This window comes from Enhydra lutris, unplaced genomic scaffold (genome assembly GCF_002288905.1).
Source record: "Enhydra lutris kenyoni isolate GAN:26980312 unplaced genomic scaffold, ASM228890v2 scaffoldscaffold43, whole genome shotgun sequence".
Classification (NCBI taxonomy): domain Eukaryota; kingdom Metazoa; phylum Chordata; class Mammalia; order Carnivora; family Mustelidae; genus Enhydra; species Enhydra lutris.
The window spans coordinates 10,021,470-10,036,105 of record NW_019154127.1 but is presented as its reverse complement, the minus strand read 5'-3'; the positions used below and the strand labels follow the sequence as shown (position 1 = coordinate 10,036,105).

At 37.9% G+C, this 14,636-nt stretch overlaps 1 protein-coding gene across 1 annotated transcript in view; it reads right to left on the bottom strand.

Moving 5' to 3' along the window:
* Window positions 1-352: 352 nt before the first annotated feature.
* Window positions 353-14,636, bottom strand: part of LOC111155670 (SH3 domain binding glutamate rich protein) — a 35,286-nt gene continuing 21,002 nt past the window's right edge. The window contains exons 6-8 of the mRNA XM_022515959.1: window positions 1,374-1,451; window positions 454-546; window positions 353-412 (exon numbers count right to left, since the gene is read on the bottom strand). Coding sequence (XP_022371667.1) covers window positions 353-412; window positions 454-546; window positions 1,374-1,451 — 231 coding nt within the window. The remainder of the gene's footprint in view (window positions 413-453; window positions 547-1,373; window positions 1,452-14,636) is intronic.

Here is a 14,636-nt window from a genome sequence, read left to right as displayed (position 1 = left end):
TCCCTCCCCAGGGCCCCTTCTCTATCCCCAGGTCCTACTGGCTTCCCACAAAATGTCCCACCCCCTTACCTCTGTGTCCCCAGTAGGCGATGTTCTTGGCAGGCGTTCGCTGGGAATCCATCATTACTCATGACCAAGGGATAAGGTCCCTTGTTTTATGAAGAACTTGAACCTAACCTACCCATAACAACACAACTATAGATTATTAAAGCCTTTTCTAGCCTGCCCCTCCAGGCCTGGCTTCAGGGTCCTTCTCTGGCTTCCTTTTAGTCCTCAACTTGCCTTGACCACGGTAGTGAACACTTCCTCCTGCTTCTTCGCTGGCTGAATGCTCAGCTCCTGGCTGCCCTGCTCACTTCAGTGTGCCCAGGAGGATTCCTGGAACATGGAAGGTGCTGCAATGCTTGTTGACCTGAATCCAGAGAAACCATGGGGCAAAAAACCAACACTCACATTCTTCTCTTGAGACTCGGCAAGGTCGCCCGTATCCCCGTTGTCCTCTTTTTGTGCCTCGTTTTCTCCACTCTCTTCAGTCTTCTCTGTTCCCTGGTCATGAAGCAAACCCATGGTATCATTAACCTTAGATAAGATTTCTAGGGAAAACCAATCCACACATGCTACGGTTTTCTTACTTGGATATATAAACAAAGGGAAAACAGACTTCCTATCTATTTGGTCACTTCGCTACTAGTACAGAATCACCACCCCCTGTATTGCTCATTGGACCTCCTGTTGTTGGTCAGTACATCTGAGTCATGTGCATGGTAGAGAAATAAACACACTAATGAGGAGCTATAATTCACCCATTTAAGGCTTATGAAGATAACTCCAAAGGATGTGATATTCAGGCAGAGTTTGTTTTCTGTTGCTTGAGTGGTGGCAGGCTTTATAATTTTAGAGAGTAAGAAAAGATGATAGAGAATAGAGAGAGAGATAATAGATGGATAGATGGATGATGGATGGATGGATGATGGAGGGATGATGGATGGATGATGGATGGATGGGTGGATGGATGGATGATGGATGGACAGATGAAGGAAGGATGGATGGATAGATGGAGGGATGGAAAGAAGGAAGGATGGATGGAAGGAAGGATGGATGATGGATGGATGGATGATGGATGAATGATGGATGGATGGATGGATGGATGATGGATAGGTGGATGATGGATGATAGATAGTGAATAAATAAATGGATAGATGGATGGATGATGGGTAGGTAGATGGATGGATAGATGGATGGATTGATGGATGATAGACAGATAAATAGATAGATAGATACTCTATCTATGTAGAGTTGAATGACAGAAAAATGAAAACCAAGTAGACATTCTGAGGAAGGTAGTCAGGGGGAAGATGGTTCAAGATACTAACTCTTTCCTCTGCACTGCTCTGTTCCTCTCCCGCTACATCACCATTGGGAAGAGATGTTTCCTCAGATGATTTTTTCACCTGCATTATATAAATTGAGAATGTTTGAGAATTTTCTTGAGGATAATAGCTTACATTTCAACATTTTTTAACTATTCAAATTATGTTTGTCTTCATCCTTCATTTTATCTTTACAACACTGTAGCCTGACAGGTAGGATGGTTACTACCACTCACACTTTAGAGATGAGAAAATCAAGGCAGAAAGGTCACACTGCAAGTCAGAGGTGGGACTAGGTCTACACCTCCTACTTTATGCTCTTCAGACTTACCCACAGTTGCCAACCTTCTAAAATATTAAGCTAATTTTCTCATCATAAGAAGTTGTTTTGTAACTGTGTGAGGTGATGGATAGCGACTAAACTTATTGTAGTAATCATTTAACAATATGTACATACATCAGATCTTTACATTGTATACCTCAGACTAATACAATGTTACATGTAAATTATATCTCAACAAAATTGGGAGGAAAGCAGTTACTCATATTTCAAAAGCAGTTAAACTATAGATTCATCCTCTAATGCCATGCTCCTATGATAATCAATATCAAAATTTCCATATGTACCTGAAACTATCCTAATACATACATATAGGCTATTTTTTTTTATTGGTTGCTATTTTTGTATAATTTTTGGTTTTTTTAAAGCAGACATGAGAACATGGGGCACAACTTGATTTTTTAGCTTAATATATCATGGACATTGGCCCAAGTTAAATCAGATGGTTCTAACCTCATTTTTTAAAAAAAAATCTGCTAAATATTAAACATACAATTTATTCAAATATTTCCCAGCTGACAGCTTTTCAGAATTTATCTGTTTGTACTTTATAAACAACACTTTACTAAGCTGAATAAAATGATGGGTTTTTAAAAAATTTTTAATTAGATCTCTTTCCAAAAAAAGAAACTGTAGCAATTCATATTCCATAGTAAATAAATGAACATTCTCTTTTCCTTTATCTTCATGACCAATGAAGATGATAGCTCTTTTTGATCTCCGATAACACATTGGGGACAAAATGGAATTTTATTTTTGTTTTAATTTACATTTTCCTAATTAAGAAGAGAAAGCATATTTTTCATGAGTTTTAGCCACTTATACTTCCTGTCCAGCTACCTGCCTTCATATGTTTTGCCCCTTTTCACTTCAGTTGTCTGTCTTTTATTGCCAATTTTTAGAGGTTCTTTATATAATAGAAATATTAGCTCTCTGTCAGGTTACAACTTTTTTTTTTGTCTATAAAGTTTTATAAATTTTGTTTCTCAGTTTTTAGCCTTTTACATAAAATAAATTTATCTAATTTTATTATCTGAAATGCAGTGCTGTTCTTCTATATTAATTAAGAACACCCACAACTTTAATTACTCTAGAATTTAATTTTACATTTAATGTAAAGTAGGGCTCTGTTTTTTCATTCAGATAAACAGCAAAGTATATCTGCATTATTTATAGATCATCATTTTCCCATTTAATTAAGATGTTTTTGTCATTTATTAAGTTTTATGTATATATGTGGATCTGTCAATATACTATTCTATATATGAATATCAAGACATACCCATGAATATATTTATCAGTTCCCATGCTAACATACTGCTTTTATCAGTGTAGTGTTTAACATGAATTTTAATATTCAGAAAGGAAAGTTGCTACACAAAGTCTTTTTTAAATTTTTCTCAGCTCTTCTCAGACATTTTTTATTCTAATAAATTTTAAAATCATTTTTCCTGGTGTCAAATTTTTAAACATAAGCTTTTGGTTAAAACAGCATTAAATAGGGGTGCCTGGGTGGCACAGTCGGTTAAGCGTCTGACTCTTGGTTTTGGCTTGGGTCATGATCTCTACTGAATCTACTGATCCCTACATGGGCCTCCACACCAGCATGGAGTCTGCTTGACATTCTCTCTACTTCACCCTCTGACCCTCCCACCTGTGCTCTCTTTCTCTCTAAAATAAATAAATAAATCTTTTTTTTTTAATTTATTTGCCAGATTGAGAGAGAGAGAGAGTGAGCACAGGCAGACAGAATGGCAGGCAGAGGCAGAGGGAGAAGCAGGCTCCCCGCTGAGCAAGGAGCCCGATGCGGGACTCGATTCCAGGACGCTGGGATCATGACCTGAGCCGAAGGCAGCTGCTTAACCAACTGAGCCACGTAGGCATCCCTAAATAGATAAATCTTTAAAAAATAAAATGAAATAGCATTAATTATATTTATTAGTTTAGAAAATGTTCACTTCTTACTGTTTAGTCAACAAATTCAGACACATTGTAGGTCTCCCTATTACTTTAGTATTTGTGGGTGTCCTTCAGAATAAAATTATGTTCTTCATAATATGAAGCCCCAGATTTTTCTTGAAAAATTTATTCCTAATTATTTTATGGATTTTTATCACCGTCGTGAATGAGATTTGTTTTTTACATTCTAACTTCCTATCCGTTATTGTTGATATAAACAAAAACTACTAATTTTTATGTTTTTCTTTTATCCAGAAATGTCATAAACTCATAATTCTAATAGATTTCATTGAAGTTTCTTGAGATTTCTAGTTGTACAATTACATCATATACAAATAAAGATAATTTTTAAATTTCACATGTATTGCATATATACATGATGCATTTTATTTTCCGACATTACTATAGTAACTACAGCTTTTAAAACAAAATTTAATAATATAGTGATGACAAGCATGCCTATCTTGCCTCTAATTGTAATATAAATGATTCAATATGTCATGATTCGTTGTAACACTTACAGCTGCCTTTGGATAACTGGTTTTTATCATCTTTAATTAGTTTCCTTCTGTTTATATTTTAATCCATTTTAGTTTTAACTAGGAAAGTCTGAAGAATTTTATCAAATATCCTGTTGGTATTTATGGAAACAAACATATGGGTTTACTCCATCAATCAGTTCATGGAACTAAGTATGTTAAATATTGCTTTGTATTATACAGTTTGCTAACATTTTATTTATACTTTTCCCCTCTGTACTTACAACAAGAATTGATCTAGGTAAAATTGAAAGTATTCTAAGTAATATATCAACTGGTCAGGGGTTTATTTTATTTCATTTCTCTGTTAAAATTATATATAATCAAATTACATGTATGCATTCAAATTACATTTACTCAAATTATATATATATAATTTGAGTGTATATATATATATAGAGAGAGAGAGAGACAGAGAGAGAGAGAGAGAGAGAGGCATGTCCATATGCACAAAGACACATACTTTCTTCCTCATTTGTATTTAATTGATTTTGGGTTTTGTTTTTATTGGTTCATACTGTCTACATTTTTATCTTGTTTTCCTATTGTTAGTTATTTAAATTGAATATTTCTTTTAGAGGCACCTGTGTGGCTCTCTAAGTTAAGCATCCAACTCTTGATCTCAGCTCAGATCTTGATTTCAGGGTCATGAGTTCAATCCCCACATCAGGCTCCACAATGGGCATGGAACCTGCTTATAATTAACTATTTTACTAAGTTCTTACCATTCTTTTTTATTTTTTTCCTTTCTTTTTTAATCATAAGAGTATTTAAAGGTAATAATTTTACTCTGTGTAGAGAGAAATTTGCTCATATATTGGGGTTTGGATATGAAATAACCTCTCTTGTTTGCTATTTGATGATTTATCATATCAGGAGTTTTTTGAGGGGGAGGGGCAGAGAGAGAGAGAATCATACACAGACTCCATGTCCAGCACGGAGACCCAAAGGGGCTTCATCTCGTGACCTCAAGATCATGAACTGAGCTGTAATCAAGAGCTGGGCGCTTAACCAACTGAGCCACCCAGGTGCCCCTATAATAAGTTTTATTTTCTTTGGGATACAGGGTTATTTGAAATGGGATATATTTATTTCTTAAGTTTCTATGATTTTTTTTTTCTTCAGGTTGTAATTCTGTGTTTGGGATAAGAACATACTCTGTAAAATCATTCCCTTTTGAAATTTATGAAAGTTTTCTTTTTGACCAAGTATATGATCACTGTGGAAAATGTTTTAATAAGTACAAGGGAAGACTACATTTTATTAATATCGATCTAATATACTGTTACTCGTGTGAGTATACATATGTATATCCTACACACATCTATTAAATCAAGTTTCTAATTATATTTGTACCTGATAAGTAATAAATACAATGTATCTATTAAAAGATGTTTTTAACAAGTTTTCATTTTATTTCTAGGAGTTTCTGATTCATGTATTTGTGTATTTGACTGCTATCATCATCCATAAAGATTCGTGACTACTGTATTTTCTTCATAGATTTTTATCATTTTTCATTATATAATACGTTTTTCACCTATTTAATGCTTTTGGCCTTGAATTCCTCTTTATCTGATATCATTAATGCGACTCCAGCTTTCTTGTTGTTTGTACAGGCCTGCTGTATACTCATTCTTTTATTTCAAGTTTTCTTTAAATAACTATCTTATTATGCTCTCATAAATAACATATGGCTCAATCTTTGTTAAAATCCAATTTCACTGTCGACTCCAATTCCCTTATAGCCAAGTAATCTCCTTTTGAACCCAACCTTCCAACAGATAATGACTACAAATTCTGAATCAAAAAGAGAAACAAACAGGGGCAGCTGGCTGGCCCAGCTGGTAGAGCACGCAACTCTTAATCTAGGGTCGTGAGGTTAAGCCCCATGTTGGGTGTGGACCCTACTTTTAAAAACAAACAAATAAGCAAGCAAACAAAAGAAAAAATAACAGGAAAATGAGCCAAAGCAAGAAGATTCAAGGGAGACTTGACATTTGAATGATAAAAATTATTTGTATATCCATGTTCATAGCAACATTGTTCAAAATAACCAAGAGGTAGGTACAATCCAAATGTCCATGAATGAGTGAATGAACAAAATGTTGTATATACATACAATGGAATGCTATTCAGCCTTAAAAAAAAAGTTATCCTATCTCATACCACCACACATATGAACCTTGACTGCATTATGTGAAATGAAATAAGCCACCCACAAAAAGACAAACGTTGTTTGATTCTACCTATATGAGATATCTAAAATGGTCTCATTTAGGGGTGCGTGGGTGGCTCAGTCATTAAACATCTGCCTTCGGCTCAGGTCATGATCCCAGGGTCCTGGGATCGAGCCCCGTATTAGACTCCCTGTTCAGCAGGAAGCCTGCTTCTCCCTCTCCCATTCCCCCTACTTGTGTTCCCTCTCTTGCTTTGTCTCTCTGTGTCAAATAAATAAATAAAACCTTTAAAAATAAACAAACAAACAATAAAAATAAAAGTCAAATTTATAGAAACAAAAAGTAAAACGTTGGTTACCAGGGACTGGAGGAAAGGAGGAAATTGGCAGTTGCATGAGTAGAGTATTTTTCTTTTGCAAAATGAAAAAGTTCTAGAGATCTTTTGCACAGCAATATGAAAATACTTAACATTACTGAGCTATATAATTTAAAATGGCTAAGATGGGGGCGCCTGGGTGGCTCAGTGGGTTAAGCCTCTGCCTTCAGCTCAGGTCATGATTTCAGGGTTCTGGGATTGAGCTTCGCATCAGGCTCTCTGCTCAGTGGGGAGCCTGCTTCCCCCTCTCTTTCTGCCTGCGTCTCTGCCTACTTGTGATCTCTCTGTCAAATAAATAAATAACATCTTTTTAAAAAATGGCTAAGATGGTTTTGAAAAAAAGAAAGATGACAATCACACTGAATGAGTTACTGTTTGGGGGGCCTAAGTCTGAGAATAAGCAAATCTTATTGGGGAGATAAAACCAACAGAAAACTCGGGGGGGTTTAACTGAAGAATCGGGAAACAGAACTTGGGGCAACCATAGCTACTAGGAAATGAGGACAGAATCCTGGACAGGAGAGAGGGAGCCCCAAATTCTGCAGCCTTGCTGTTGGGAATGTTAGAACCTCCTTGGATGGCCACGGTGAGAAGAAAAGTACTCCCTGTGATGTGGGGTTTCTGCCACACAGTAGTCACCCCCACAGCATTCTGTGAACGTAATGCTCTAATGTGGGCATGACTCCCCTCATCTCCATCACCCAGAGGAAATCCAATTACATATGGAAGTGGATGTCTGTTATTGATATCTTAATAATATTCCCCTGACCAAAATAATGTATAAAAGACCTTGATCCTGGGCACCTTGGTGGTTCAGCTAGTTAAGTGCCCAACTCTTGGTTCTAACCCAGATCCTGATTTCATGGGTCATGGGATTGAGCACCAAGATGGGCTCTGTGCTCAACAGGGGGTCTGCTGGTGATTTTCTCTCCCTCTCTTTTTCTCTCAAATGAAATCTTTAAAAAAAAAAAAAAGACATTGATCCTAGTGCTTCCTTGCCTGACATTTGACAACCACAGTATAAGTTATCAATCATAATTTCAGTAATTTGCTTTAAATGTCAAATTGATCATATCTTTACGTCTTTCATTTCAATCTAGCATGTTCTAGAACAATAGTTTTCACCTAGAGATTCCCATCACCTACTCATACAGTTGTGTTACTATATAGGTGTTTAGGACCTAGTCCAGATCTACTGACTCTCCTCACTTATGTTCTTGATATATTCCTACCATACATGGTGAGCGTGTGCTTGGCATTCATGGTATCTTTCATGGGGCATTGCTTGGTACATTCATGGTATAATATGTTTCTGGATAATTATCTTATATCAGGAGTTTTCCTCCATTCATCCACTTTTTTACAAATAAGATACAATGTTTTCTAACTTTGAAAACAGGCTTAGTGATTATGTTTATAATATCTTATCTAAAACTTTTTGGACCGAGTTTATTGTTTTGTTTTTGTATGCCAGAGAAACAACCACATTTTCATATCAGGTGCATTATTCTTGTTAGAATCCCCATAAAGACTTTTACCTTCAAAAAATATCATTAAAAAATTAACCACAGTTATTTTAAGTCTTCTTAGCTCGTTTCATTCTGCTGTTTCCCTGAAAGCTTTTGCAGTCCACTACAAGCCAGACTGCTTCATTCGTCACATAGAATGACCCAGAGCCCCCGATAAAAGGACTATATGCCAGGTACTTTGGGGTATAGGCTTCTGATGGCAACACTTAAAGATCATTGAGACAATACCAGTGGACTGAGTCAGGATTTCCAGAACTCTAGCTGAGAAGCAGATGGATTCATGAGATCCAGCGGAATGAAAATTAATTACATAGAACTGAACGAATCAGTGAAGGATGAGTATGGTTTTTGTTTGGTTTACTGTTGATGTTATTTTAATGTTCTATTTTCTGAATATATAAGGAAACCCTCTGTCTTTCCTCTTAAGCTTTTTATAAATCACAACAATGTGGCAGACTCTATTTTTGTACATTGAAATGAGACATTTGTAAGTGATATTCCCTCTGCCTGAGCCCTTCGGAACTCGAAAATTCTTATTAAGTCTTTCTGTGTTTCATAGCAATATAGTTCTCTGCCTAAGTTCCCTAAGAATGTGTAATCCTTGTTGCCAGGACATAACTGGAAACTGGGTATACCCAAAGCCTTGCGAGAAGTGCGCTATTAACAATGATGTTCATTTATTTTTTTTAAAGATTTTATTTATTTATTTGACAGACAGAGATCACAAGTAGGCAGAGAGGCAGGCAGAGAGAGGAGGAAGCAGGCTCCCTGCTGAGCAGAGAGCCAGATGCGGGGCTCAATCCCAGGACCCTGGGATCATGACCTGAGCCGAAGGCAGAGGCTTTAACCCACTGAGCCACCCAGGCGCCCCAATGATGCTCATTTAATCAGATATGACCAGATGGTTTTAAGGAACTACGGTTGCCTTTATGGAGCCAGTGTTTACTGGCAAAGCCCTCATCGGGAAAACTGTCCTCATACTTGGCCCCATACAGCCTGCCTTAGACAAGAACAATATTCCAAAAGCAAAAATGCTGAGTATGTTACTTAATATCACTTTATAAGCATACATTGTCTAATTGTTCAAGAGTATCTATTTTAAGGGTGAGATTAATTTCCTTGCTGATACTTATCCACAATGTTGTTTACTACAAAGTGACACTGGGGCAAATAATATCATTTCCATAAATCATCAAATGTCTGTCTTCCCAAAGGACACTTGAAGGACTTTCCCCACATGTGCATGCATAAACACCTATAAATCCAAGCAATGCTGACAACACCAGAGGTTCCGCACAATCTGTGCTGCTAATTAGTGCAGTATCTGCAGAGATCATGTACGTCCTGTGCGCTTCAAGCCCCTCCTCTGGGAAGAGAAGAATCAGGACTGGACGGTCTCTTAGCTCTCTCTAGGCTGGGTTTTATAATTCCATGGCCAGACCTTTCTTTCACTTAGTTAAAGAGAATTTCATGCAATATGACAAGACTTAAGCACAGATCAGGGCAGGATATAAAAACTGAAATTAGATATTTTTTAAATGGGACAAGATAAAACTTAGCAGAGGCTGAAATAGATTTACATATATTAGTAGGATATATCTCAAAGCATAATGTTGTTTTTTAAACAGCCAGCTATAGAACATTCTAAAAAATGTGATACCAATCAGGCATTAAAAGTACAAAATAACATATGCATTGCTCATGGAGATAAATATGCAGTTTGTATATATAGTTTTATATCTAATTTTTTTAAATTCATGATGTTGAATAAGGAAAGGGTTAAGTATAGGCAGGGAGAGGAGGGGGCCCCTGGCTAGGCTCTGAGACTATTCCTGGCAGGAAGAAGCTAAGCCAGAGACAACAAGAGATACAGGAAGAGACAGCACCACCTGGCCCTGATGTGAGGGAGCATTATTTTCTGTAATTACATTGTAACTACAGAACACGACCAGACCTCAAAGAAGTCAGTCATTAAGGATGTTATCAATAGTCCACACGCAAACCAAGGTGGCACAAGAATCTCAAGGCCACAAGCTTCCTGGTCGAGTTTTTGATGAAAAACTGCCACCAGAAGCCCTCAGTGGCAACCCATTCGGGACCCACCTCATTCAAGAGAGCTGCTTCTTTCCTTTCTGCTCTCACCTTCACTTAATAAACTTTCACTTCATTTCACCCTTTTGTGTCCCTGAAATTCATTCTTTCACTTCTTGAGACAAGAACCCTGCAATCTTGCAACAATGTTGACGGGCTCCAGGGAGGGAGGGAAGCAAAGTAACCTTATAATTGCTCTGTAACGTTTGAGTTTTTTAACTAAAGCAAATACAGCATCACATTCATTTTCCAGAGACACATATGTGAATACTTAAATGAGTCCCTCGTTTAGTGGTTGCTAAACAGAAGTGTGCGTGAGAGCTGGTGCAGCCACTCTGGAAAACAGCATAGATGTTCCTCAAAAAGTTGAAAATAGACCTACCCACGACATGGATGGAACTAGAGGGTATTAAGCTAAGTGAAATATGTCAATCAGAGAAAGATAATTATCATATGATCTCTCTGATATGAAGAATTTGAGAGGCAGGGCAGGACATCATGGGGGTGGGGGGAGATGATACAAGAAGGGATCAGGAGGGAGACAAACCGTAAGAGACTCAATCTCATGAAATAAACTGAGGGTTGATGGGGGGTGGAGGGGTAGGGATAGGGTGTCTGGGTGATGGACAGTGGGGAGGGTATGTGCTATGGTGAGTGCTGTGAATTGTGTAAGACTGATGATTCACAGACCTGTACCCCTGGGGCAATATTACATTATATGTTCATTAAAAAAACAGATTACCCCCCCCCAGCAAAAAAAAAAGAAAGAAAGAAGTGTGCATCAGAATCAACCAAAGAACTTTTTTTAAGTGAAAATCCTCAGGCCTCATAGGGAAGCTCTATTTTTAATTTCTTGAGGAATCTCCACACTCTTCTCCAAAGAGGCTGCACCAACTTGCATTCCCACCAACAGTGTAAGAGGGTTCCCCCTTTCTCCACATCCCCTCCAACACATGTTGTTTCCTGTCTTGCTAATTTTGGCCATTCTAACTGGTGTAAGGTGGTATCTCAATGTGGTTTTGATTTGAATCTCCCTGATGGCTAGTGATGATGAACATTTTTCATGTGTCTGATAGCCATTCGTATGTCTTCATTGGAGAAGCGTCTGTTCATATCTTCTGCCCATTTTTTGATATGATTGTCTGTTTTGTGTGTGTTGAGTTTGAGGAGTTCTTTATAGATCCTGGATATGAACCTTTTGTCTGTACTGTCATTTGCAAATATCTTCTCCCATTCTGTGGGTTGCCTCTTTGTTTTCTTGACTGTTTCCTTTGCTGTGCAGAAGCTTTTGATCTTGATGAAGTCCCAAAAGTTCATCTTTGCTTTTGTTTCCTTTGCCTTTGGAGACATATCTTGAAAGAAGTTGCTGTGGCTGATATCGAAGAGGTTACTGCCTATGTTCTCCTCTAGGATTCTGATGGATTCCTGTCTCACGTTGAGGTCTTTTATCCATTTTGAGTTTATCTTTGTGTACAGTGTAAGAGAATGGTCGAGTTTCATTCTTCTACATATAGCTGTCCAGTTTTCCCAGCACCATTTATTGAAGAGACTGTCTTTTTTCCACTGTATATTTTTTCCTGTTTTGTCGAAGATTATTTGACCATAGAGTTGAGGGTCCATATCTGGGCTCTCTACTCTGTTCCACTGGTCTATGTGTCTGTTTTTATGCCAGTACCATGCTGTCTTGGTGATCACAGCTTTGTAGTAAAGCTTGAAATCAGGTAACGTGATGCCCCCAGTTTTATTTTCGTTTTTCAACATTTCCTTAGGGATTCGGGGTCTCTTCTGATTCCATACAAATTTTAGGATTATTTGCTCCATCTCTTTGAAAAATACCGGTGGGATTTTGATCGGAATGGCATTAAAAGTATAGATTGCTCTAGGCAGTATAGACATTTTAACAATGTTTATTCTTCCAATCCAAGAGCATGGAATGGTCTTCCATCTTTTTGTGTCTTCTTCAATGTCTTTCACGAGCGTTCTGTAGTTCCTCGAGTACAGATCCTTTACCTCTCTGGTTAGGTTTATTCCCAGGTATCTTATGGTTCTTGGTGCTATAGTAAATGGAATCGATTCTCTAATTTCCCTTTCTGTATTTTCATTGTTAGTGTATAAGAAAGCCACTGATTTCTGTACATTGACTTTGTATCCTGCCACGTTGCTGAATTGTTGTATGAGTTCTAGTAGTTTGGGGGTGGAGTCTTTTGGGTAAGATACAGATGTAGTGAAAAGAAGGGCCATCTGTACCCCAATGTTTATAGCAGCAATGGCCACAGTTGCCAAACTGTGGAAAGAACAAGATGCCCTTCAACGGACAAATGGATAAGGAAGATGTGGTCCATATACAGTATGGAGTATTATGCCTCCATCAGAAAGGATGAATACCCAACTTTTGTAGCAACATGGGCAGGACTGGAAGAGATTATGCTGAGTGAAATAAGTCAAACAGAGAGAGTCAATTATCACATGGTTTCACTTATTTGTGGAGCATAACAAATAGCATGGAGGGCAAGGGGAGATGGAGAGGAGAAGGGAGTTGAGGGAAATTGGAAGGGGAGGTGAACCATGAGAGACTATGGACTCTGAAGAACAATCTGAGGGTTTTGAAGCAGCGGGGGGGTGGGAGGTTGGGGGAACCAGGTGGTGGGTATTGGAGAGGGCACGGATTGCATGGAGCACTGGGTGTGGTGCAAAAACAATGAATACTGTTACACTGAAAATAAATAAATTAATTAAAAAAAAAATCCTCAGGCCTCTCCCAGTAATTCAGAATCAGCAGGTCAAACGAACTCTGGCATCTGAATTTTTAAAACTATACAAGTGTTTCTACAGCACAGCAACCTGTAATATAAAATAGTACCATTTAAAATGAAACCAAGCAAAAGATACACAAATGGTCATAACAGCATTACTCATATAGCTCAAAATGAAAACAATTCAAGTATCCATGAACTGGTAGGTGGATAAGTAAAATGTGGTCTCTCCATACAATAGAATATTATTCTGCATAAAAAGGAAAAGAAGTCCTGATACATACTAGAAAATGAATGAACCTTGACAACATTATGCTAAGTTAAAGAAGCCAGGCAGAAAGAACAAAATGTTATGTGATTTCATTTTTACAAAATGCTGAGAAGAAGAAAGTCTATATAGAAGAAGTTTATCAGTGGTTCCTTAGGGCTGGGAGCATGGTTAGATTGAGGAGTGGGGTGTAATAGCTAAGGGGTACTGGGTTTTGGGGGAGTGACTGATGAAAATGTTTTGGAAGTAGATCATGCTGATGGTTGCACAAATCTGTGACTATACTAAAAAGCCAGTAATTGCATACTTCCAGTTGGTGAATTTTGTGATGTCTGAATTAACATCTCAGTATTATATTTTTAACATGACAACCAAAAATTAAACATTTAATTTCATTATATGACTGAGAAGTAAATTAGACAGAATTACCTGACTAACTAAATTAATATGGAAAGGACTTTAGAGAAGGATAGATAATGATACTTGCCTTCTTAAAAATATTTTATTTATTTGAGAAAGAGAGAGTGTTAGCAGGGAGAGGAGCAGAGGGAGAAGGAGAAACAAACCTAAACCAACAGCAAAAGCCCGCGGTCCCGGATCCCTAACAGAAAGCCAACAGATCATCGCTAAGTCAACCCATGGTAAAGCCTACCACAGAGAAAGTTATGACCATGGGTCGAGACCATCCATTCAACTTTTTAGCAGCTTGTTCTTAGATAACCAAGGGTCCTCAGACATCTTAGGAAACATCTTACAGAAAAATAAAAAGGAAACACAATGGTCACCTGTTTGTCCTCACTTGACTCAATCTCTCAGAAGCGCTGGACCCTCTTCTGTGAAAAATGCTCCTCCTTGGCAGCCTTCATGCCACACACTCCTGGTCTCCTTCTGACTCTGTCCATCTTGGCCTCTTCAGGTGGCCTCTGCTTCTCCTCTACCCAGCTTTAAGCTTGGACTACCTCCGAGCCCGGCGTCCTTCCTGTCAACCCTCCCTCTTTACTTTAGCCCCATCCACATGCCAGCAGACCCCACATGTGCATCTTCAACCAGACCTCAGTGAGACACACAACTGTCTACCTCACTTCTTCACTTAGATATCTCATTCAGACCTAAAAACCCCCTGAAAAGACAGTCCTCCACCAAAGTGAATGCATACATCCAACAACCAGAAACTCCATCCCCACACCCACATTCAATCTATCAGCAAGTCTTACCAATTCTTCCTCCAAAA